The following is a 26792-nucleotide window of genomic DNA, read 5'->3' on the forward strand; positions in this document are numbered from 1 at the left end:
AAAAAAATATGAAAAACAAGGCTTTAAGAACATTTAGAAGAAAACTACCATTGCAATTTTAAAACTGTTTTTAATGTATTACAGGTCACTGTAATCTACTGTTTAAGAAAACAGCCCATAGTTAGCACAGAAGATTTTATAGGTTACTGTAAAACTGTACTTTGATATCCAATGTCTAGATGTCGTCGCCTAGATTTTGTTTATTTTAAATTTTTTGTATAATTTAAAACTTTTATTAATTTACAGGTTACTGTAATTTACTACTTTTTAAAAAGTCATAGATGTTTTTTTTATAGGTTACTGTAAAATTGTACTTTTACACTTAATATCTAGATGTCGCCGCCTACGGTTTTTGTTATTTTATTGTATAATTTTTTTATAAAATAAACTGAAAATTTTAAAAATCTATTTAAATTTTCTTTCACCTTTCCAAATTTTTTAAAAACTTTAAGAAAATTTGCAATTCACAAAATGCGAAATATCTTCGTTCCTGTTAGTGATGGAGGGGTGGTTCTGCCCTTTTGAAAACCCCACTGCCTTGTAGTATTTTTCCTGGGCTATCGAATAGGCTAGGTCCCGTTCCCGTATCTCCACCAAGAACCGAGATAGCACTGCACATTTTTAAATTGGGAATCGAAGTACATGACGTAATAGTGCTCCAAAAGTTACGTGTGCATGCAAAATTTCAAGTTGCAACAACAGGAAGTGTCCCAAAATTAACTCGCAAAATATGTTTCCAAATAAATCGCATTAAATAAAGACTATGAACAAAAAAGCTGAAGTTTTTTTATTAGAGTTTTTATTCAACTTGCTTTGTTTGTTGTCTTTCGGAATTATAAATATTTTGAACTTAAAATTAAAACACTTCCTGTTGTCGTAGCAACTTCAAATTTTGCATGCACACGTAACTTTTGGAGCACTATTACGTCATGTACTTCGATTCCCGATTTAAAAATGTGCAGTGCTATCTCGGTTCCTGATGAAGATACGGGAACGGGACCTGTCCCATTCGATAGCGCAGGAAAAATACTTCGGGGCAGTAGTACGGTGTGTTGGGGTTTTCAAAAGGGCAGAACCACCTCTCTATCTCCAACAGGAACGAAGATATTTGGCATTTCGTGAATTGCAGATTTTCTTCAATTTTTATAAAAATTTTAAGAGTGTGAGAAAATTTTAGTTGAAGTGAAACGATTTTGTAAAATTTTAAAAATTGATTTCGTATCAGGATCACAGGAACGCAAAAGGGTAATGAGAAAAGATATATAACTCAAAATACACGCATAAGTATAACTGGTTGCGTGCAAACGCCGCCAAAAATTTCGAGACCTCTTTGTGTTCCTATGATCCTGATACGAAATCCATTTTTAAAATTTTGCAGAATTTTACCTAAGTTTTCCTTCACTTATCAAAATTTTTATAAAAATTGAAGAAAATCTGCAATTCACAAAATGCGAAATATCTTCGTTTCTGTTGGAGATAGAGGGGTGGTTCAGCCCTTTTGAAAACCCCAACACACCGTACTATTTTTCCTGCGCTATCGAATGGGATATGTCGTGTTCCCGTATCTCCATCAGGAACCGAGATAGCACTGCACATTTTTAAATCGGGAATCGAAGTACATGACGTAATAGTGCTCCAAAAGTTACGTGTGCATAGTAGAGTATAGAATGTTACTTCTGGGCCAGAACACTTGACGTCTTAAAAAACAAGTCAGAACCTTACAAATTTAGCTGTTTGTCCAAAAGCAAACAACCGAATAGGGCCTAAAACCTCTCAAAAATCATTAATTTTTATCCACCCCAAAAGTTCCCAAATATGTGTAGGCCACTAAAAGTTGGGCACACGAAAAACAGGGTAGAATCCTACAAATTTACTGTTTTCCCAAAAGTAACCATCCGAAAAAGATGTAAAAAACTTACAAAATGCCTTGATTTTAGACACTCCAAAAATAGCTTTTCATTTCTGGACCAAGCCAATTGGCGCATGCAAAAATCAAGTAAAATTACCTCAAAACCATTGTCAAAATGTCTAGATTTCACACACCTCAAAACAGCTTTTCATTTCTGGACCAAGCCTATTGGCGCATGGAAAAAATCAATGAAATACAACTTAAAGCGACTTAAAATCCTCGACACTCCAAGTAAAATTACTTTAAAAACCAGGAAAAACCTTTATAAATTCCCTAGTTTTTAGATACCCCAAAAATATAGCTTTTCATTTCTGGACCAAGCCAATTGGCGCATGGCAAAGGTCTTAAAAATTATTAGCAAATAAATTTTGCATACCCCAACTGTACTCAACTATTATACGCACATAAAAAAGATACACCTAATTGTTCGAAGTCTACTAAAATATCTGAACACTCCATTATGGATTTTCATTTAGAGATCGCTATTAAAACTTTAATGTTATCGTAAACATGTTCGGTTTGTGTCTTAATTATCAAATTCAACACCCCAATATTCGACTATGCCTTCATGATAATTCTTGGATTCAGAATATTTACAGAATTAATAAAAATAAGTGCAAAACATTCCCCGTTTTCATTCCGAGTACAATCCGATCTATTCTTACAGCATCTCCTCTTTCACGACAGCTTATACCGTTTATAGGTATGTGTCTATCGAGGAGAATCATCGGCACGACCATCAATCCTGAATTCGTCTTCGACTCATGAGCCTTTGGCGAATCAACAGGACAGACAGGTCATTGTTGTTCGATATTACTGTAAGTCATGAATAGATGGAAGAGTCCCAAAACCGAGAAATATTTTGAGAATATTTGGCAGCACTCAGTTGCTCGTCAATCTTCGTGGGTCCTCAATCTCTATGGCCACTCGAGATCTCACCAGTTCAGATTTAAGAACAACTGCATTCTCAATAAAAAAAGGCGGCGATAGGAATCGAACTCAAAACCTTGTAATTATCTGTCTAACTCTTTACTATCTGAGCTATTTATGTCTTGTCCATTATAATTTCTAATCAGCTACAATAATACATCAAATTGCGCAATATTACGAAATTTAAAAAAAAAGTTGGATCCGCGGGGGTTCGAACCCGAGACCCCTTGGAGTAAAAGCAAACATCTTACCAACACGCCCATAATGGCTCTTCTGCAGTTGTTTTCGAATTAAAGATCTTATAGTGTCTGTCCTAATTTTCTTATTTATTAAAAAAATGAAATTCGTTTCGCATGCTACGCACTAGTGTACATAACAATTATTGTATCCAAATTAAATTTATTTTTTAAAGGTAAACACGCACGTAATACGCTGAATACGCTCGATCGTGCAGCGCTTAAATTTGATAACGAATAACGCATTTTGACTTCTGAGCGTTTTTATTAAACAGAAGACGGTCGATGGTCGAGCATTGGTATCCTTCAAAAATACGCTGATACATCGGCCTACTCGTTAAAAAAAACGGGTTTACTGTAAAAGCATTTTTTTTTCCGTTATAGAAATTGTTCTTAATCTTATTGTAGTATTCAACGATAGGCAACCAACAATATCATTATTGTTACTTAATTATAATTTGTTTTTGTAACACAACTTACTAAATTTGAAGTTTTTTTTAATTTTGTAATTGTGATACTAAAAAGGTTATTATAAAAATATTTAACCTTTAAGTTTAATTCAAAACGATAATATGTATGGCGCCATCTAGACCAGGAGCGCGCGCGGTCGATAATTCAGTTTGCCTTTTTTACTTGTCTGTTGCGTTGAGCGTTGACAGTTGACAGTTAACACCGCAGCAGCAACTAACAATTTTCAGTGCCAGTGCATTACAAGTTATTCTACGGTGCATCATAGGTGTTTAATCGTTGTTAATAGGTAAGTCAATATTTATTAAGTGTTATAAGTAAAATGCAATTCGTCTGACATTATGTTCATTTTCAACGATTGTGTCTAAAATTGAAGTAAATCAAATAACTGAATCCTGACCCACGAACGTGGTTTTTATATTGTAATCGTTTTTCAATGTCATAAAAGAAAAACATTGTTTTCGCGTCCAAAACATGGTAGTACTTAATAACTAGAATAATTATACCTATTTATTATACTGTTATCACTGGGAAGTTGTAACACGTGTTGTTTGTACGGTAGGCAAAATTGCTTTTCTGAATTTGTGTTTTTGTAAGGTTTTTAAGTATCGCAGAGAAAATATCTGCTTAAAGCTGACTCGTACTGTAAGTTGTACCTACTTATTCTATCAACAACACAATTTCACTCAAAGTTAGTTGCATTCCAAAAAAAATAATATTGAAGTAATCTAAAAGTTGGATTTTTTTAAGGACAACTTGTTGTGCTTAGGTTATCAAAGATGAGTTAGTTATCTGTTTACATTATGATCATCGATTAAATTATAATGAAAACATGTCTTTACCACAATGTTGTTATATTGTTTATTACCGAATCTTTGCTATAAAACTATTATACTATTATGTGATCTTTGGTTAACTTGATAATATTTTTAACCATCTCTCTTAATTTCAATTATCGTTTCAGTTTGCTTTATCTGACTATCTTTTCGAGTGATTCTCCTATATTCAAATAAAACTTTTTAGTGTATTCCAAATATGAATAAAATATTTCTTCCAAAGTAATATTTTATTCTTTAATTTCTTGATCCGTTTTTGTATTTAATGTTATTATTAGGGATTTAATATTACGAACATTCAATAAAATCCATATTGTTTTATTTAAATTATTTGGCGAAATATTTATAATATATTTTGTTATCAATTTTTTATAATATGATAATTCATTTTTAATCTTATCATAATTTATTATTTGGTATTCTATTTTATAGTTTTCTAAAATTTTCTTTAAATCTTTCTTAATATCGCGTAAATTCAGTGGGGGATAGCCACCCCCCACTGAAATTCCATATTGTATAAAGCATAAAAGATCATTTGTTATTATTATATTTTTCTTTTAAATAACGTAAACCATATATCGGTCAACCACGTACTCAAATTAATTTTATAGGAGTAGTTATTTTTATTTATAAAGTCCAACAGGTTTAATGGATTAGCATTAATTTTATAATTATGTATTGCCTTAAAAGATTATATTCGTTAACGTTAGTTTCCTATTTATCTAGCAATTCTTCTAATTTAAAATGATATTTCCTAACTTTTTTTGCCTTATTGTTATTCAACATCATTATTAATTCTTTAAAATTTTTAATCATTTTGTATATATTTATACAAATTTGTTTTAGCATTTTTATAATCTATTTCTTCGTATGAGATTTCCTAGTCCTTTAAAAAGTTCTTAAAATCGCGTTATTTCTTCCATAAATCCCATGAATTGAAGCAAATTATTTGTGATTAATATTTTTCTTTTTCTGCAAAAACAACATATTTCCAAAAAAATACGACTATCAATTTTCTCTTAAAATCAACACCTACCTACGTCTTTACTTATAGCATTTGTTGATTTTTCATAACCCAATATTTCTGCTAAATCTTTACCTTTAAACAAAGGTTGATTATCATTGTCTAATATGAAAAATACGTCTTGATCATAAACTTTCAAGTAACAGTATTATCTATGTCAATAATTTAATTTTTAATTTTTCGCTTCTTCTTTCTTGGATGATAAAATTCTTTCCATACGTTATTTGTCTTCATCATATAATTACATCTAATAGTTTTATTTATTTTATTTTTTATAATACGTAGGTCCCATATTGCCTCGCATATTGTACTAGAACCCTTTTATTACAAGTATTTATTTTTTTTGACAATTAATTAAATAAACATTAAATTGATCACCTCCTCCCTATACCACACATATTTTTTTGAATCTCGAGGCTTATCACAAGTTTACCTCAAAAGGGACAGTGTGTTTTATCATGCACTGTTTATAGATAATTTCTTATGAAAAAAATGTAATAAATTAAATGAATTGCTCACATAACGATGACCAAGAAGCACGACAAATGTTTCAGAAAAGGTTAAACGATATGAGAAGTATATATAATGTATGAAAATAACGTATTAACCTTGGCAAAACTAGATTTTCTTAAAATTCGTTTTCCTAATCTTCAAGTCTTTGATGAATAAATTTTCTAATAAATGACAAGTCTTTGCTCCATTTGTTTGGAATTAAAATGTCCAGATGATTTTTATAACTATAGAAATAAATATGAAAAAACATGTAAACAATGTAAAAAAGCAGTTAATTCTACTCGTTTATTATGTGATTGTGGTAGATATTACACTAGAACTAATTTTAAAAGGCATATAAAAACAGATTTGCATAAAAATGGATTGAATTTATTTATTTACTAAAAATTGTTTGTTAGATTTTTTCCTATAATAAATGGAACGAAGGAACTTAAGTAATCTTCGTTTGTCTGAACTGTTTAATGTTGCAAAATCCTTAGACATCAAATATATTAGAAAATATAATAAAGCAGACTTAATAAAAGCTATTATTAAAGCTGAAGAGCAATTACATAAGGAAATAAAAAACGGAAAAAAATCAGTTATGCCTCCTTTGCGGAATTCGGACAGAGTCCTCGTGAGCGAAGCGAATTCAGAAATATTTTCATTTGATGATAATTTATTTGCTAAACCAAGGAAAAAGAGAGTTAGGAAAATCAAATGTGACATATGTGGAAAATATATCAAAAGCACCCGAATGCAGCTCCATAAAGAGAAAGAAAACAAAAAGAATCTAAAAACATTTCAGTTTGATGACGATATATTTGCTAAACCAAAAAAAAATAGAGTAAAAAAGGTAAAATGTGATATGTGTGGAACATATATCGAGGAAACTCGAATACATTTGCATAAATTAAAACATGATTTGAATAGTCGTCGTTTGCTCGAATTACGTAATATGGCAAAATCCTTAGGTATAAGATACATTAAAAGATACAATAAGGCAGAATTGATAAACGAGATTATTAATGCTGAAGAGCAATTAAAAATAAAAAGAGAAAACAAGAAGAGCTTGGAAATATTTCCGTTTGATGATGCCATATTTTCTAAACCAAAAAAAGAAAGAGTAAGAAAGATCAAATGTGATGAATGTGGAAAGTATATTAAGGAAAGTCGAATGCAGTTGCATAAAGCAAGACATAATCCAGAGCCAGATTTTATTTTAGTTCAGGTTGCTTTTAAGGGAAGATTATTAACATATCAACATAATAATCTAGAAGAAGGTATAGATATGGAAACATACATGGATATGATAAAAGAAAAGGCTATTAAAATAATTATAAATGCTTTAAATCTCCATAAAAATATTAAAACCAATCTAGAGATGGAATGTGAGTTTATGAAGCTGGAAAATGAAGACTACACAATGATACATAAATTTCAGTTACCAAATGTTATACTAAGAGAAAAAGACGCCTTAGAGGAATACTGGGATGAACAAAAGGATTTATTTATATCAAGATGTGATGAACTACAAGAAAAAGGATCTGGATGGACTCTGAAAAATATAAATCATTTGCGCATTAATATAAACAAATATACACCTTTAAGCGGAAATTCATATGTAGAATTACCCAAGTGGATTAAAGATAAAAAAGCTTGCGTTAATGTTAAAAACAACGATAACAAATGCTTTATGTACAGCATAATATCCTGTTTACATCAAGCAAAAGAACATGTAGATAGACTGAATCATTATAATAAGCCGGAATATATAAACGAATTAAATTTTGAAGGAATAAATTTTCCTGTAAAAATCCAGGACATACCTAAATTTGAATCACATAATAAAATTAATGTTACCGTGTTTAGTTACGAAGAACAAATATTTTATCCTTTGTATCATAATAAGAAGCGATTTTATGAAATGAATATCGACTTACTATACTTTGGAAATAAAGACAACAATCATTATTGTTGGATCAAGAATTTGAGTCGATTGTTAAATGATCAGTTGGAAATAAATAGAAGCAAAAAATATTTCTGTAGAAGATGTTTAAACTACTCCGCTAGAACTGAAGATGCTTTAAAGAAACATCAAAATGTGTGCTTTAGTAATGAACCATGTGTTCCGAACATGCCTGATGATAATGTGTTAAAATTTAAAAATATTCAAAGAATGTTAAGACATCCGTATGTCATTTATTCTGATTTTGAATCTATTCTGAAACCTATTCCTACATGCGAACCAAATCCTGAATCATCATATACTCATAAAACACAATTTCATGTTCCCTGTGGTTATGGATTATACATTAAGAGTGCTTATAATAATATTGATAACCCATTGGAAATTTACAGAGGAGAGGAAAGTGATAAACGTTTTATAAAAAGAATAACTGAACATACCAGAACAATATATAAGTTATTAAAAGAAAATAAACCCATAAAAGATATCGAACTAGAAGAATATGAAAAAACAAAAATTTGTTATCTTTGTGAAAATGTGTTTTCTATAGAAAATCCAAAAGTAAGAGATCATGATCACTACACTGGAAAATATAGGGGAGCTGCTTGTAGAAAATGCAATTTGAAATATAGACAACCATTGTTTATTCCAATTTTGTTTCATAATTTAAGTTCTTACGATTGTCATTTGTTTATAAAAAATCTAGGAGAAGATAAAAGTCAATTGAAATTAATACCTAATAATGAAGAGAAGTATATTTCTTTCGGTAAAATTTTAAGAATGGATGATAATGGATATATCGAATTGAGATTTATCGATTCATTTAGATTTTTAGCAAGTAGCCTAGACAATTTGTCATCTAATCTGGAATCAAGTCAGTTGAGAGAAATAATTAAATACTTTTCAAATAGTGAATTAGATGTGTTATTTAGGAAAGAAAAAAGCAAGATAATTAGAAAAGGAATATATCCTTATGAATACATGGATTCTTTTGAGAAATTTTTTGAAACAAAACTTCCATCAATAGATAAATTTTATTCTTCGCTCACAAAAGAAGGAATTTCTCAAGAAGAATTCGAACATGCAGTGAAAGTATGGAAACATTTTAAAATCAAAAATTTGGGTGAATGGCATGATTTATACTTAAAACTAGATGTTTTGCTGTTAACTGATGTATTTGAAAATTTTAGAGACTTATGTTTGGAAAAGAGTTATGGACTCGATCCTGTTTGGTATTATACAACGCCGGGGTTAGCTTGGGACTGTATGCTCAAATATACTTCAGTGGAGTTGGAATTATTAACTGATTATGAAATGTATTTGTTTTTTGAAAAGGGAATTAGAGGAGGTATTTCACAGTGTAGTAACAGGTATTCGCAAGCAGATGAAAATACTCAGATTATCTATATAGATGCTAATAATCTCTATGGATGGGCTTTATCTCAGAAATTACCAGAAAAAGACTTTAAATGGTTGACTTGTGATGAAATTAAAAATGTCGACGGTATATTGGTATCAGATAGTGATACGGGTTATGTTTTGGAAGTCGATTTAGCATTTCCAGTAGACTTAGCCATTCATAACAAATTCAATGATCTTCCTTTAGCTCCGGAAAATAGAATTCCTCCGGGCGGAAAAGTAGAAAAACTTCTTTGTCATTTCTATGATAAGAAAAATTATATAATTCATTACAAAACATTAAAACTTTACAAAAGTTTAGGTATTAGAATAACAAAGGTTCACAGAGGTATAAAATTTACTCAGTCAAATTTTATAGCACCATATGTAAAATTTAATACTGAACAAAGACAAAAGGCGAAAAATGATTTTGAAAAAGATTTCTGGAAATTAATGGTTAATGCTCCATATGGTAAATCTATGCAATCTGTTAGAAACCAACAAAATATTAAATTATATTGTGATGAAGAAAAACTACAAAAAGCGATAAACAAACCTAATTTTAAACACAGAACTATATTTAGCAAACACCTGGCAGCAGTTCACAATTTTAAAACAAAAGTATTGTTTAATAAACCAATTTATATTGGACAAGCTGTGTTAGATTTATCGAAATTATTAATGTATAACTTCCATTATAATGTAATTAAAAAAGAATTCAATCAAAACGTAAAACTTCTTTATGGAGACACTGATAGCTTTATATATGAGATTAAAAATGCCGATTTCTATGAATTTATGAAAAACAATCCCGACTATTTTGATACATCTGATTATCCAAAGGATCATTCATTATATTCTGATAAAAATAAGAAAGTAATAGGGAAGTTCAAAGATGAATTGAATGGTATTAAGATATTAGAATGCATAGGTTTAAGGTCAAAAATGTACAGTTACAGAACTGAAACGTCTGTTTCGAAAAAATTAAAAGGTATCAAGAAAGCAGTATTGAAGAAAGAAATAAGTTTTGAAGATTACAAAAATTGCTTATTTAATCAAAAAGAATACTTCCATACACAGAAAGTGATCAGGAGTCATAAACATGATATATTTACTGAAGAAGTAAAGAAAAAGTCTCTAAGTTGGAAAGATGATAAAAGATACCTTTTACCTGATTCTACAGATACGTTAGCTTATGGACACGTATTAGTATCATCATAGGTACGTTCATGGACATTGTTGAATAAATCGCTATTTTTTATTAGTGTTGAAGTAATAAATTAAGAAAACAATAATTACAATTACGGTAATAAACATAAGAACAAAAATAATAATTTTTAATTTATTAACTTGTTGAATGAGACTTGAAAACTTTTTTAGGAATTTCGGATATTCTTCGTTGAATATGTTTAAATTCTTGAATATAGTACTTTCCATTTAATTTACAATTTTTGAGTTTTTTTCATTTATTGCTCTCATATTTTTAGTATGTCTTTCAAATATTTTCAGAGTTCTTTTCTTTACATCATCGATATTTGATGGTATTACTACTGTTTTGTTTCTTAATTCTGCTAGTTTCTTAGGATCATAATTATTGTAGTTGTCTAATTTATATTCCAATTCATCTATTTTATTATTAGCGGACTCTAGTTCACAGTCAGTCATAATTAATTGTTCAAGGAATAAATTAGCTTCTTTTCTTGCAATATATTTATCTACAACTTCTTGTTTGAAACCAACTATTTTTGCTCCATCTTCTAATCTGTCTATTTCAGTAATAATAGGTTTTAAATCTTTTTTCCATTTTTCTTTCTCATCGTTGGGAATGTATGAAACTAGTTTGTCCATTTATGACTGAAAAGTTTCTAAAGATTTACTAATTAATTCATCTGCTTCTTCATCTAAACTTATATGTTTACGACCACCTGCTTTGTGTTCTACATTATCGAATATTTTTTTATTTTTTGTTTTGCTTTTTCTCTCTTTTGTTCCCAATTGTTCCGATTTGTTCTCTTTTGTTCCGGATTGTTCCCGTTTGTTCTCATTTGTTCTCGTTTTACATGCAATCTTTATGCCAACTGAATTTAGCCCCATATTGAGGGAATTTCTGGAAATACTTTTAGATTTGCAAAATTCTGTCTTTGTTAGTTTTTTATTTACAGTCGAATTGAGATATTCGATAGCAAAGTTACGATTTCTCATTTGAGTTACTTCATTGATATTTTTTGGTATATTTAGTTTTTTATCTTGAGTAAAAGATTTGTAATTATTTTTAAATTGCTGGAGTTCAGATTGTTGTCTTGTTTTTAATGGTGTATAATATTCCGCTACAATTTTGTTTTGCTTCATAATTGTCTCGTGTTTTTATTTATTGCAAATATTTTATTTGATTAAATATATTTAATATACTCTTGATAAGTCAACTACTGACAGAAGGAAACTACTCGATAGAATGCACGTACTTGTTTTTAATTTATTATGGCAAAGAACCATACATTTTGATATGTAGACGTAGATTTTTTGTAAAGTTGTTGTTTTGTAATTTTTAATTTAAAACTTCTTTGCAAAACAAAATTTTAAATTCTTTAAAATAAGATACAATGTTTTAACAATAAAAAATTATAAAAAAACACTTTTGTATAATTCTCCAGTAAACGAATACATAAAATGGAAGAGCGTTATAAAATAATAATCAACAATAAACAAGCTTCATAAAAATGACAATAAATTTAAGTAAAAAAATATGTTCTTTAGTATAAGAAACAGAAAACACATAAATACATTATACTTATAGGTACCAAATCTAGATTTTTCGAAAGAAAGGATCCAATATTACACTAAAGAATGTAAAATATATAATTCTAAAAATGTTTTCAGTCTGAAGGTCAATTGGTCAGCTATAGACTTAAGCTGCTCTCTGGTGATCATAACTGTTAACAGGCAAATATTGTTTAATTATCACAAATGTACATATGATATGTAAATTGAGTGATGATGGTTATTTTTTAGAGGATTAATAAAGAAAGCAAAAAAACATTAACTTGAAATTAAATTATTAAGTAGACATTAAAATTTCAATATTTTTAATAAAAATTAAATACTTTTATTTTGCTTTGACTTTTGACTGCAAACTCTTTAATATCTGTTATCAATAAAAATAATTTACGTGTAATCTTATCATTAAAAATGTATTGTTTTTTTTTAAGGTTTTGGTTTGGTGTTGTGGGACATAGAATATGGAAGGAGAGGACTCACTAAGTACAGTGAGTATTACCTTATAACTCTTACATAGAATGAATAATGATTTGAATAATGCTTTTTTTAACACGGGCATAGCACATTATACAATTAAAACTGTTTGGCAAATGGCATAATGTTAGTTTTAAAAAAGCTGTTAAGTCTAGGTAAAAGTAGAAGGGCGTGTAACTTACATCAGTATATGCGTAAATAAATGCAATTTTGTGTACAACATTATTCTATAAAAATGCAATTGAATGTAATTTTTAATTTTTGCTTATTTCTAGGAGACTCATGGGTTTGACTTTCGAGCCATTTTCCTTGAAGAATGTACAAATAATGAAGGATATTTCGATAAAGAAGATGATATACGCCAAAGCATTTACATTCTACTTTCCAATAGTACAAATTTATCACTAAAGTGTGTTACATTAATAAAAAAATTTATTTCATATGTCGATAAAATAATAATAACAATGGAAAGAGATCCTCTTGATCTGATAAGCATACTGATAAGTAAACCTGAAATAATCACAGCGGAATACAAGTGTACGAATCTAACACCAGTTTTATTCACAAAGCAGCGTCCCACATTATTCACAGAACTTGTACTTGAGGCTAATTGTAACAAGAAAACAAACATTAAATCAAAAGTTACTGTAATTGCTTATGAAGAAATAGAAAATAAGAAAATTGGATCACAACACATTATGTATACAACACAGCCAGGTTCAATAAGCGATTCATCAAGCTCAGCTGATTTACTAGAAGATGATGATTCTAATTCCAATCAATCTCTTACTCGTAAGAGAAAGAGAAGAACATGTCAAAAAGCAGGGGACTTCGAGCTTTTAGGACATGAAGACAACTGTCAATTTAACAATACTGTGAAATGTCAAGTAGAAATATTGATATTAGTAGGGGATAGATCTTACTGTGAAACACTGGCCAAGCACCTTGGACTGATTTGGCTTGAAGGTCTGCTGAAAGGAGAGGAAGCCATTGAACGTCGTTTGCAAAATTATGATAATAAAATTTATCGATTAGCTCACACAGAAATTATTAAGAAAATGATGAATGGCTACAGCAGCATCTGCATCACCACATCGACATCAGCTTGGAAGTACATATCAGCATGTACGAAAGGAATTATTTACACAAAAAATAAATCTAATTTGTATAAACAACTCCAAACGAGCGCAAATTACTGTGTTTTTGTCGAAGATAATATTGTAGCTTATGTAGATGCTATTAGTAAAATTGTTCAAAAATCATTGTTATGCAATATTTTAGTGGAAGCAAATTATCAAGTAGATGAAAAAGCTTATACTAAAATCAAATTACCTATAACGGTTTTAATACCTCTTTACATTGTTAAATATTTCTCACAGAGCTTTATGGTGACACATGGAACTTGGGCAAATTCTAAAATTTTAGATATATTTGAGCGTAGAGATATTGTCTAAGGCTCCATGTATTGATTCTCTGTAAATACATACTAATTTGATACTAATAGTTTGCAAAATTACTGTGCTTTTATGTTTAGTTTGTAACCTAAATTACTGATGATATCAAAATTAAAAGTAAATTGTACAATACCTTTGTCTAATAAACAAACTGAAGAAAGTTAGAACATAAAGTTTAACCACTGTCATATTTTTTTAATTTCTTAAATGAAGTGTTGCCGGTTAACGCATGTCCTGTACAAATTGCTTAAAAACTCTTAATGGATATGCAAAGAGTAAGGAAAAAATGTTAAAAACATTCTTAAAGCTAAGGCTTTTTAGATTTGAGGCTACAAAATTCATCATTTTATTACCTTATTCTTCCTACCTTTAATGTGTCAGGTAAATTGTACTGTAAATCCACGATTTTTAAAAGTTGCTGAAGCTTTCCAATCAAAATTTCCAAAACTATCATTTTGACACTGTTCTGCAGCAGCCATATACAGCTCTACAAAAAGTAACATTTATTATTCAATTATTGTTTTATACTTCATTACAATGTATTAATAGTTTTCTTTTTAGTTGAATGGAAATTTTCCAGAATAGTGTTTATTTCTTTCTGGAAAATTCAAATTTTCTAAAACTGGAAAGCTTTCGCCGCTCATCACTAGTAAATTGCTTCAGAATTGAGGCTTCAGTTTTGTGGCATAACTGATTTGAACATGTTTTTAGATTTAGCTACTTTTTATCATGCCTAAACTTCTCCTACCTGTTTTTTTGGATTAAGAAACGGTACCCTTAAGTATTATTTTTTTAAAGATGACTTTTTTTTATTTTGTTTATATCAGGCTATTATTATTCTCACTATTTTAGACATAGTACACATTATCTCACTATCTACCAGACATTAGGTATTGTTAGAAGCTGTATATACTTTTTAATTGGTTAAAGCATCATTTTTTATATATTATTTGCAGTAAAATAAGGTAAGGTTTGAGAAGCGTTAGTCGGCTGGTGTTAATACACATTAAGGACCGGTCCCGTTGGTTCGCCAAAGGCTCATGAGTCGAAGACGAATTCAGGATTGATGGTCGTGCCGATGATTCTCCTCGATAGACACATACCTATAAACGGTATAAGCTGTCGTGAAAGAGGAGATGCTGTAAGAATAGATCGGATTGTACTCGGAATGAAAACGGGGAATGTTTTGCACTTATTTTTATTAATTCTGTAAATATTCTGAATCCAAGAATTATCATGAAGGCATAGTCGAATATTGGGGTGTTGAATTTGATAATTAAGACACAAACCGAACATGTTTACGATAACATTAAAGTTTTAATAGCGATCTCTAAATGAAAATCCATAATGGAGTGTTCAGATATTTTAGTAGACTTCGAACAATTAGGTGTATCTTTTTTATGTGCGTATAATAGTTGAGTACAGTTGGGGTATGCAAAATTTATTTGCTAATAATTTTTAAGACCTTTGCCATGCGCCAATTGGCTTGGTCCAGAAATGAAAAGCTATATTTTTGGGGTATCTAAAAACTAGGGAATTTATAAAGGTTTTTCCTGGTTTTTAAAGTAATTTTACTTGGAGTGTCGAGGATTTTAAGTCGCTTTAAGTTGTATTTCATTGATTTTTTCCATGCGCCAATAGGCTTGGTCCAGAAATGAAAAGCTGTTTTGAGGTGTGTGAAATCTAGACATTTTGACAATGGTTTTGAGGTAATTTTACTTGATTTTTGCATGCGCCAATTGGCTTGGTCCAGAAATGAAAAGCTATTTTTGGAGTGTCTAAAATCAAGGCATTTTGTAAGTTTTTTACATCTTTTTCGGATGGTTACTTTTGGGAAAACAGTAAATTTGTAGGATTCTACCCTGTTTTTCGTGTGCCCAACTTTTAGTGGCCTACACATATTTGGGAACTTTTGGGGTGGATAAAAATTAATGATTTTTGAGAGGTTTTAGGCCCTATTCGGTTGTTTGCTTTTGGACAAACAGCTAAATTTGTAAGGTTCTGACTTGTTTTTTAAGACGCCAAGTGTTCTGGCCCAGAAGTAACATTCTATACTCTACTGTGCATGCAAAATTTGAAGTTGCAACAACAGGAAGTGTCCCAAAATTAACTCGCAAAGTATGTTTCTAAATAAATCGCATTAAATAAAGACTATGAACAAAAAAGCTGAAGTTTTTTTATTAGAGTTTTTATTCAACTTGCTTTGTTTGTTGTTTTTCGGAATTGTAAATATTTTGAACTTAAATTTGAGACAATTCCTGTTGTCGTAGCAACTTGAAATTTTGCATGCACACGTAACTTTTGGAGCACTATTACGTCATGTACTTCGATTGTTGATTTAAAAATGTGCAATGCTATCTCGGTTCCTGATGGAGATACGGGAACGGGACCTAGCCTATTCGATAGCCCAGGAAAAATACAACGGGGCGGTAGGGTTTTCAAAAGGGCAGAACCACCCCTCTATCTCCTCCAGGAACGAAGATATTTGGCATTTTCTGAATTGCAGAATTTCTTCAATTTTTGTAAAAAATTTTAAGAGTTGGAGAAAATTTTAGTTGAAGTGAAACAATTTTGTAAAATTTTAAAAATTGATTTCGTATCAGGATCACAGGAACGCAAAAGGGTAATGAGAAAAGATATATAACTCAAAATACACGCATAAGTTCAACTGGTTGCGTGCAAACGCCGCCAAAAATTTCGAGACCTCTTTGTGTTCCTATGATCCTGATACGAAATCCATTTTTAAAATTTTGCAGAATTTTACCTAAGTTTTTCTTCACTTATCAAAATTTTTATAAAAATTGAAGAAAATCTGTAATTCACAAAATGCGAAATATCTTCGTTCCTGTTGGAGACAGAGGGGTGGTTCTGCCCTTTTGAAAAACCTTTTGTTGTTGTAGCAACTTCAAATTTTGCATGCATACGTAACTTTTGGAGCCACTATTACGTGATGTACTTCGATTCCCGATTTAAAAATGTGCAGTGCTATCTCGGTTCCTGATTGAGATACGGGAACGGGACCTAGCCTATTTAATAGCCCAGGAAAAGGGCAGAACCACCTCTTTATCTCCTACAGGAACGAAGATATTTCGCATTTTGTGATTCTCCGATTTTATAAAAATTTTACTATATTTTCATTTATTTTTTTAAATAATTCAAAAAAAAACTTAGACTGTGACATCTAAACCTCAAATGTCAAAGTATAATGTTATAGTAATCTGTAAAAAAAATTGTGTCATCTATACGTTTTGTTTTTAAACAGTAAATTACAGTAATCTGTAATTTAAAAAAATGCAAAAATTTAATAAATTTTTAGTTAAAAACCTTAGCCATAAAATTATTTTTATCCAACTTTTGAAAAATATTGTTGAAGAAATTGTAAAATAAAAAGCAGTGTGTGTTAAAAAATCTTTATTCTTTACTTTCAAATAAACTTTCAGTCAAATGCTGATTGTATTATAAATATATCAATATTTAATATTAACTATGTAATAACTAGTCACTATGTACAGTAAAATCATGATGACAGAAGTATACAGAATTATGCATAGGACAATGATTGGTAGTTAAAAAGAGAGTATTGAAAACAAATATAACAAATTAATAAATAATCTCACTTCCTTATAAATATTGTGGCAATTGCTTAAATATAATTAAAACGTCTAAAAATTGGAACTTCACCATATGAAGTAAGTACATCTTAGAAAAAAATTCGCTACTGAAAATTGTACTAAATAAATTGACAAGACACAAAAAAGCGGACGTAAAACTTTCGAGATTCTGTACAAGAACGTGATAAAAAGAAGTAACAGTATTTAGAAAACGCACATACCACCTATCGTAAAGTTCGGACCACAGCTAAGAACGATCAGTGCTATGACGCCAGGCCATATTTTAGTAACAAAACATCAAAGCTTAAAGATTTTTTACAAATAATTCACATCTTTCCTCCTATTTTACAAAATCACTGTCTCAATAGCAGTACGGTAACTGTCCAAATCACTTGTGACTATTACAGAAACAATTATGCACAACACGAAACCACTACTATTTATCGGCGTCAGGGAGCGGCGGCGGCGCGAACTCAATCATGTACGTCTTTTTCTGCGTTATATCCTCTATGTTCTGCCCCGTGCAGTCTTGTCCGGAGTGCCCCATGGCCCCGCAGTTGTAGCAGTTGGGGTTCCTAGGCGGGAACGGACTGGAAAACATGAGGGGCATGTAGGAGTAGGTCTGAAAGGAATTTTCGTTCGTCTGATAGGACTGAAAGTGCGGGAATGGCGGTCGGTACGACTGGTTGTATGGGAACATTGACCTGGTGGGGATGGCGGTGAACTGATAAGTGGTGTAAGGCACGGAGCAGTTGTTGAAGGTGGGCGTCGGCGGCGGCGGCGGCGACGTCGTGTCGCACAGCGGCAGCCCCGGCGCCGGCGGGATGAAGGGCATGCCGTTCACGCGGGCCTTCTGCGGCGGGTGCGGCGTCGCGGCCGGAGTCTCGGGGGGCGTTTGGTTCAAGCTGCTGCTGCTGGACGAGTTCGAGCGGTGGAGCGAGTTTTCGCCGTCGTTTAGGCTCAGTCCCTGAAAATGCTCCACGAAATGCCGATGGCTGTTTTTTGTAGGACACGCGCTCAAGCGAATACCGTTTGGCTGCTTCACTTCTTTCATCGGGACCGTCACCCAAGAACCCTCCAACAACAGCTTGTCCTCCGGTATCGAGTTCAGCTGGGGACAGAGTTAACACGAGAAATTATTCACGAGTTTAACAGTGCCGTCAAGATGCTTTCTCCAAGTATCTTTTAGAAAGAAACAATAAATAAGAAATTATTTTAGAATTATCATTATAAAAAATCTATACGTGATAGAAAAAAAAAACTGAATACAGATAAATAGATCCAGTACGTTTCATTCTTCATATTTAGATTAATTTTATTTAAACAAGGATTTTGTTGCAGACCTGTGTAGTAATAAATAATACTAGTAATAATTTAGAGCCGGATCTAGGGACCTTAACAGTCTTGACGCAAAAGTGAACAAGTGAAAAAAATTACACCAATACACAGGTGAGGCCTAACAGGTCCATTACGTTTTTGGCACCAATTTATGTTTGTTTTTTTCTTTTAGTGGTTACTTTATGTAATAGGTACTCTTTAAAGAATTGAAAAATGTACTAGAATCAAATAGTTAACAAAAAATAATAAAAAAGTAAAAAAAGTACAATGTATTTACAAATTATTTTCTAAAATACATTTTATACTTTGTGAAGTGACATTTAGAAAAGTTGCAGTAAGAAAAACAAATTACAAATATTTTTTGACGCAATTCGTGGATAAATTGTTAAATGTGCTAAACCGACACAATTATGCAGAAAAATCTGCTTTTCCTTTTTGTAAAAAGTCAAACGTGCATGTGAAAAAACTCTAACGCAAGTGAACACGTAAGCTCTTTAGGCACTTTGACGTTCTGCAATTAGATTATTCTTAGGAAACTATACTTACTATGAAGTTAGAAAGGTACTGGTAATACAATACGAAAATTCTAAGTAAATAAATAAAAAAAGTTCGACCCAATGCAAAGATTTCGTGGGTGAATTGCAACAAAATTTCGTGAAACATTTAATATCGCACTGAACAATGCTCCCAGAAAGACAAATTTTGAATCCACTTTGTGAATTTTGTGTCTGATTTAGCCAAATAGTTATAAATTATTTTTAAATAATTTATTATCTGTTCAGGGACCAGTTTATTTTTATAATTACAATAAGTTTTTTTTTGTGATCAATAAACTTGTGCAAACTGAGGGGAAGATGTAATCTAATAAAATATTATCATTCGAAATTATATTAACTTTTACAAAACAACGGGCCCTTGATGACATGTAAAACTTAAGTCACTTTTTTGGAAGCAGAAAAAATTTAAAATGATGAGTGATGACACTGACCCTCACAAAATTATATCTCTCAACGTTTAACCTAAAAGTGCTTAGATGTTTTGTGCAAAAAATATGTAAAAAAAATTGTTGCTTTCGCCAAAATTACCGTTTTTTGAATCTTAAATTTTTTCCATATTTTTTATCAAATGTAATATCCAAAATAATTTATTGCGAAAGAGTTACCTAAAAAAAATATGTTCAAGGCTATAATTAAAGGAGCTAAAAAGAGATAAATTTTAGCCATTTTCCGCAGTGATTTACAGCCGTTTAAACTAATATTTCTGAAACTATTTTACAGGAAACATTCTTCCACTCGAGCTCTAGGCGACTAAGTCTTTTAAAATGCGGTCACTGCTTTATTTAATTCAGAAAAAATTCTGAAAACTGAAAAAAAAATCTGATAAAAATCCAGTACTCTTTAGAATTTTTTTCCCATCAACAATAAGAATCATTCTTTATTCCTAAGAGTCTACTTCATGACCAAAAGTCATTTATTTTCCTTTTAACACTTATTGTTGATGGAAAATAATTTTCAAAAAGGACTAGATTTTTTTCAGTTTTCAGAATTATTTTCTGAATTAAATGAAGCAGTGACCGCATTGTAAAAAACTTTCCCCCTTACAACCCGAGTAGAAGAATGTGTCCTGTAAATCAATTTCAAAAATCTTACTAAAAACGGCTATAAAATGGCTAAAATGTAACTCCTTTTGTAATAAACTGTACAAAAATTCTGAAAAAATTCACATGTATACAGGAAAATTTAAAGTAATAAATGGTCAACAGCAAACGCTGATTTCTGTGTGATTAGTGGTTTTTGAGATACAATAAAAAAAGTATACTTTTAGCAGACTCACCTTTTATAAATAATTCTATAAATATTTTCACCTTTAAAGATCTCAAATAATTTTGCTTGTAGATCCGGCTCTCACGCTATCTGTCTTATAATTAATCATAATAAACAAACACAAGATAAAATTTTTTGAAAATTGTATGTCCTTTTTTTGTTATGCTTTACCAAAAAAGTGTATGCAAAATTAAATCAGTTATACAAGAAAAATCATAATTTTAAGGTAACGATGCAAAAATATTACTACAAACGGCATACTTCGTATAACAAGTTTTCGTTAGAATTTATCGTAATTATGCCCATAAATCAAAATTGTGTATTTACTTCATAAAACACACTAGAAATAATATTATATTTGCCAATTCCTATTCTTGACAATCGTAGCGCTCATAAAACAACTGAATCTTAACATTATTACTTTAAAAACAAAAACCAGACCTATTAAGTAGGTGAAAGTCGGGTTATATCAGTTATACCATTGAGTTAATGAATGTTATACAACTAAAATTCCTTGTGACAGGTGACAGGCGTATATGGGTTAGTAATATCGCCCCAATAATTTCCAAATGCAAATGCGTAGAAATTGTAGTGACACTCGATAAAGTAAAAATACGTTGTTAACTTTTTTCTTATTACTCATTCCTTCAACGAACTGATATTTCTGCATCGTTGCACGGCCATTAAAACGTAGTTAATCAAATTATACTCACTGATCAATCATAAAGAAAAATAATTTTCGCAACTTACATCCTCGTCGGGCATTTTAACGTTCTCAGCGGGATGAAGAAAAGGGAAATTATTTGGAGAGAGCGGGTCGATGGGTAACTGCGTCGGTATGGTGGTGTCAATCGGGCGGGTTGTCTGTGGGGGCGGCATCGGCGTCGACCGTAACGTGACTATTGTTCGATGCGGTGAGGTGCTACGACTGTGGTTCGGTGACGTTGATTCGCTGACTAGGGGTGATACAGTTGGGGGCATCGGGAACGGGGGCGGTACCTGCAAAATCGCCAAATTTTCATTCCGGTACTTGGACAAGGCGACAGCCACCTTTCCCAAATCCGGCGCTCCACACGCAAAGCCCGGAATGTTCCACGTGACGAACTCCTGATGCGGCTGAAGTGGTGGAACGTGTGGAAGACCCGGGGATTGCTGGTGAAGGGTGTCCTCACCGCACGGGATGGTCATTGAAGTTTTTACAGGGACGATTGGACCCTCTTGAATATTCTAAACAAACCATGTGGCTTTAGTTCGATACTTTAGTTTTTCTACGGCCACAAGCATATCTTCAACGATAACAAAAATGACAACAATTTCAGTTCAATGTCCTGTTAATATTCACGCGGTTTTTTGTTCATAAACAAGCACAACTTCAGAATTATTGCTTCTGATGTGTGTTTATAAAGGTGGCTAAAGAACGATCTGCTTATTGTTTATGGCACTACATCAAAATAAAAAAGTTAAATGTCTTAAATTTGTGTAAAAGATGTTAATAAAGATACAATTAATTTTTTTATTTTATTTTTGAACAGGTGGGCATAACGTAGCAAACGAAAAAATTTATTTCTGAGTCTCTTGGGCGAACTGCAAAAAAATAGTGACATAATATTTTAAAACTGAAAAAACGTAACGTAATAAACGTAATGAATGAACATGAAAATCGGAGCTTTCAAGGAAAATTATTGGCAATAAAATATAGCTTTCCTTAGACCGTATTTTCAACAGAGAAAATCTAAAAACGGTCCAGGATAGAACTCAAATACACCAAAATATATACAAATAAACAAATAGAAAAATGTAATGATAGATTACAAATATTTTAATTTTAACTCGGACATTATGCTAAAAAATACGAAAAATTGTTAGTATTTTGTTAAGGTCGAACGTGTGAATTGTAACTTTCCGAGGGCCTTAGAAATAATATTATAAAAATTTGAAAAATTTTGTGGTCATTTTATTTTTTTATTAAAAATGGTATGCAATTTTTTGAAAAATTTTATTGAAGGTCTTGCATATGACTTATTTATAGTACTGTATTTTTTTCGAGCCATTTGAACTTCAAGTTTTTCCATAAAAACATTAAAATTATAAAATGTGTAAGCCGTTTAACATTGTTACAAATATTTAAAGCAAGATAAGAACTAGTCCGTGAGGTAATGATTTAACCTAAGAACAACATCCAATAGTAAAAAACGATTTTTTTATTATTTTTCTTAAAAACTGAGTTTCAAATTTTAATGAGCTCAGTATAGTTCAACCTTAACTTTGTATATTTATTATTGCAACTAAAAATAAAAAAATAAAAAATAATGACCGCATTATAACCTTTTCGTATTATTTCATTTTAAAAAATTTAAAAAATCAGTAATCTTTAATTCGTTGGATGTTTCTTTTCTCGATGTAGAAAAATGCTTTTAAGAGAGATAAGAAAAGTCAAAAGAAAATAAAATCGCAACAACGGATTTCTTCCGATTTTGTATCATTCAGTTCTTTGAACTACAAATTATTAGGCAACATCCCAACATTACGCACTTTCAATCATTATTTTTTCTTGTAACCTCTATTCAATTTTAAATTTTCCACTACAGATAATGTTTATGAATGACAGTCTAAAGTACATACTCATATGTATATGTTTCGTTAGTAATAGTGGAAAGACAATTAACAAATAATAAAACCAAACGAGGAAACTAAACTAAAGATTAAAAAAAACAGTTTTAAGGTATTAATTATTATAGTGAAAAGTACCTAACTGTTGAAAATGCCTTATCATCAAAAGGGGGTTCCCACCATATTTTAGATAAATGTATAAAGCAAATATTTGTTTTAGATACTAACACCTTAAAAGGTGGCGAAAGCGACGTTGCAAAGTATGAAAAAATGAAATAAAAAAATTAAAAACACCAAGTGCAGATTAATCAATCTTAATAAACACTTCTTTCTTTGAAAAACGCAGAAACAAACACAAATCGAACAAAACATTTCTGAAAATATAATTATTTCTGTGGTGAAGACAATTTTCTTAGAATAAAACGTTAACTGACGTATCTGCAAAAATAATGTAATTTTATTCATCCTATTACTGGCTACGAACGGTATTTATAATAACAATTAATTCAGGTACTTAGCGGACACAATAATATCAATTGCCGAAATAAAAAGGCTTGGGAGATTATGATAATCTCATAATCACGTAGTAATTGATAAGTTATATCACACAAAAACACAGTGAATACTGTCAAAATAAAACAAAAATCCTCGACTAATTTTACTATTTCTTTCAGCGAAATGAAATAAAGTATGGAGATTTTTACTATTCACTTTACTTTTCCCCGGATTTGTTAAAATAAACGCAAATTATTTAACAGCAGGAGGCTGCTTATTTAGGTCACCACATCTCCCGCTAGCAGATCGTGGCACATTGAATCTAACACCTGTGCTACAATGGAAATAATCCATGTAACCAGTTTTGGAGAAAATAAAAGTTCATTGAACAGAGTTGCTCAATAGTAGCCCACCCTTAAGACAGGTAAAACTGTTCGCGTTACGTTTCCGGTTTCGACAAAGATTTCTTTGTACCTCAGAAAATGTCGAATAAAATTTGAACAGTGATGTAAAAAACACGTTAACCTTTCTTGATAAATATCACTTGACTCGGCAACAAGAAAAAGTCTCACCATTTTTGCGGTGGGGTATCCAAATCCGGGCGGATATCCGTAACTGCTAGGCTTGGGCGAAATCCTTTTTTTACTTTCCCTAAGCTCTAAAAGGAGACTGAGTATTTGGTTAAAATGTAACTTTTGTTCGAAAGTAAAAGCAGGATGGTGCAAAGCCATGACAAACAACAACAAAAATTCACTCTGAACAATTTCATCCTTAAGATTTCCCTTCACTATACAATCCTCGAGCCAGTCTGTCCTTAGAACGTTTTTGTACAGCCAATTGGCAACACTATAGTTCCGTGAGGAGAGCAGAGACAGGTAGATTAGCACTCTGTGCCTGACGTTCTCGTCGAGGAGACTCTGCGAGAACGAGGTGTCCTTGGACAGTCTGTCCAGGTCGTTGGCGTTGATGGCTGGTCCGCGTAGTTCCTGGTAGGTGTGTTTGCCCAGCTCCTCGATGCAGGTGCCCAAGAAACGGAGCTCGAAAGGGACGCACATATTCAACAGTTCGTAAAGTACATCTATTCTCTTGTAACCCTCCAAGTCCTTAAACCATGATAAAACATCCTCTTTACACACCATCTCCAGAAACCATTGATGTTACAAAGCACAGTTCTGAAAGGGCCCCGTTAAGCAGAGTGACATAACCTATACGCCCTTACATCCAACGCATTCAAGACCATATCAGAGCCTGTCGCACTAAAGAGGCAGCACTTCCATCGGGCCGAGCGCACGCTACCACCAGAGGGTCCTTCCGTGGGGCGAACGGGCCCAAATGCCCATTGACAGCGCCTCCGCTGGTCGCAGCAACACGCGACAAAGACACGCCGAAACTGCAGGTGGAATGTGGTCCTCTTGACTCAACTAGCCAGAAAATAGCACCTAACCATTCAACAAAACAATTCTGACATTCGGGAATCACACTGCAGAATGCAGCTTTGTCCGCTCAGTCCCCACTTTTTCACAAAATGACTGCAATTCGGGATTATTTTAACACTTTGCGCCCGATTTTACCCCGATTGTTTTATTTTCAGAGAAAAATTGCACGATTTTCGGGACAGAAGCGTTGCCACATTTCCAAAAATGTGTCAAATTTTATTGTTGCAAATTTTGTGCTTTAGCGACCGAACGAACCAACTTCAAAACAACCAGGCGCGCCAAATTTGAAAAAGTAGGTGAACATTATTCAGGCTTTCGGTGAATTGAAACGACCGTTGAGGCTTGCAGTGAAGCGCTACCCGAGCTAGTTTAAGCTTCTAGAGTTTGTGGTAACCCTTTTTAACAGCCACATGACACAGCACGTATGGGTGATTAATTATACGATAGCGACTGTAGTGAGTGGATCTGTTTACTTATTTACTTACCTCTGTGCGTATGCAATCATTAAAAATAAAGCAAACCCATAAAAATTCAATCTAATGACCAAATGTGTGACAACAAATACCAAATATTTTGGATTTCTGCATCTACAAGAACTTTACCCCTACCTACAAATACTAGTTAAGAACTACAAAAACTGTATCAAATGTTGCCCTTGATTCGATTTTTTATATGGTGACCAAATATGGCAAATACACAGGACACTTTGCCTTATGCTAATTGTTAATGCTGCATTCATAAGTCAAATTGTTACTTTTGGTAAGTTTAAAAGTGTTACTCATTCTAAAAATAGGTCTCTGTTTTATACAGCAATAATACTCACTTCCAGATAAAGAAATCGTTGAAATATCACAAAAAATTTTTTTGCTTGTTAAACTATAGTATATGCCTTGCTAGTTTAAAAAACTTAAGTCACATTAAAAAAAATGAGTTACTCTTTAGGTCAAACAATAACATTTACTTACAGGGACGGTACGGTTATTGTGAAAGACCCTACGATAAACTTACACTCATCTCCTCCCTCTACACGTTTTTACTAACAAAAAATTACCGAAGTAAAAAATAAAAAATAAAAGACAGGTAAGTTTATTTATAAACTTTTATTCATAGAATATATAAAAAAATCGTCAAAGGTATTCAAATTTTTCCAATTCTGAAGCAAGAAACACATTTTCACTAACAAAAATTTTCAGTCTGAGTTACCATAAGCATTGACAAGAAGTAAACTGAGCGTTTTTCCAACTTCAAAAAATTCAAAATCAAAATACACAAAATAAAAAATTATTTTAAAGGATGAAAAACTTCTCAACATTTTCGAAATTTTGTTAAATATTTTGTACATTCACTCGTTCCATTTATTTCGTCTTATAGGTTCAATTCTCAATTGTATATTTCTTTTCTAAATAAATTTCGTGGTTTCGGGAAAAAACAGGATAACTCAAAATGTACATAATTTATTATTATTAATATCCAAATCTGTGTTATAAATAGAAAATGTAGATAAGTTCTAAAAA

General features: G+C 31.6%; 1 protein-coding gene and 2 long non-coding RNA genes across 4 annotated transcripts; 2 read left to right on the forward strand and 1 right to left on the reverse strand.

Annotated features, from left to right (window-relative positions):
* The first annotated feature begins 3686 nt into the window (after positions 1–3686).
* Positions 3687–14144, forward strand: LOC135266306 (uncharacterized). The gene is made up of 3 exons (XR_010334264.1): positions 3687–3832; positions 12469–12525; positions 12787–14144. It is a non-coding gene; the product is annotated as an uncharacterized LOC135266306 (long non-coding RNA).
* Positions 14145–17361: 3217 nt separating this feature from the next.
* Positions 17362–26262, reverse strand: LOC660415 (uncharacterized protein). 2 transcript variants are annotated; one of them, XM_064357158.1, is made up of 6 exons: positions 26244–26262; positions 25062–25281; positions 24415–25014; positions 21788–21964; positions 21488–21736; positions 17362–18687 (listed from the first exon to the last, which is right to left on the reverse strand). In XM_064357158.1, the coding sequence occupies exons 3-6, from the start codon at positions 24979–24981 to the stop codon at positions 18013–18015; spliced, it is 1668 nt and encodes a 555-aa protein (XP_064213228.1). In that variant the 5' UTR covers positions 24982–25014; positions 25062–25281; positions 26244–26262; the 3' UTR covers positions 17362–18012. The 2 variants fall into 2 exon arrangements, with proteins under 2 accessions (XP_064213228.1, XP_971739.1); XM_966646.4 differs by lacking the exon at positions 26244–26262 and having other exon boundaries at positions 25062–25695.
* Positions 23755–24235, forward strand: LOC107398012 (uncharacterized). Its single transcript, XR_001575002.2, has 2 exons — positions 23755–23965; positions 24022–24235. It is a non-coding gene; the product is annotated as an uncharacterized LOC107398012 (long non-coding RNA).
* Positions 26263–26792: the final 530 nt, after the last annotated feature.

The sequence above is a fragment of the Tribolium castaneum genome, chromosome 5 (assembly GCF_031307605.1).
Source record: "Tribolium castaneum strain GA2 chromosome 5, icTriCast1.1, whole genome shotgun sequence".
Taxonomy (NCBI): Eukaryota; Metazoa; Arthropoda; class Insecta; order Coleoptera; family Tenebrionidae; genus Tribolium; species Tribolium castaneum.

Bases quoted from the DNA above. Each gene is read 5' to 3' on its own strand.
- LOC660415 (XM_064357158.1), bottom strand. From the start codon at position 24,981: ATGGTGTGTAAAGAGGATGTTTTATCATGGTTTAAGGACTTGGAGGGT. The intron at 21,965-24,414 runs GTGAGACTTTTT...TGGTTTGTTTAG, and splicing joins GATACCCCACCGCAAAAATG to AATATTCAAGAGGGTCCAAT. The intron at 18,688-21,487 runs GTAAGTTGCGAA...CTCTGTCCCCAG, and splicing joins TTAAAATGCCCGACGAGGAT to CTGAACTCGATACCGGAGGA.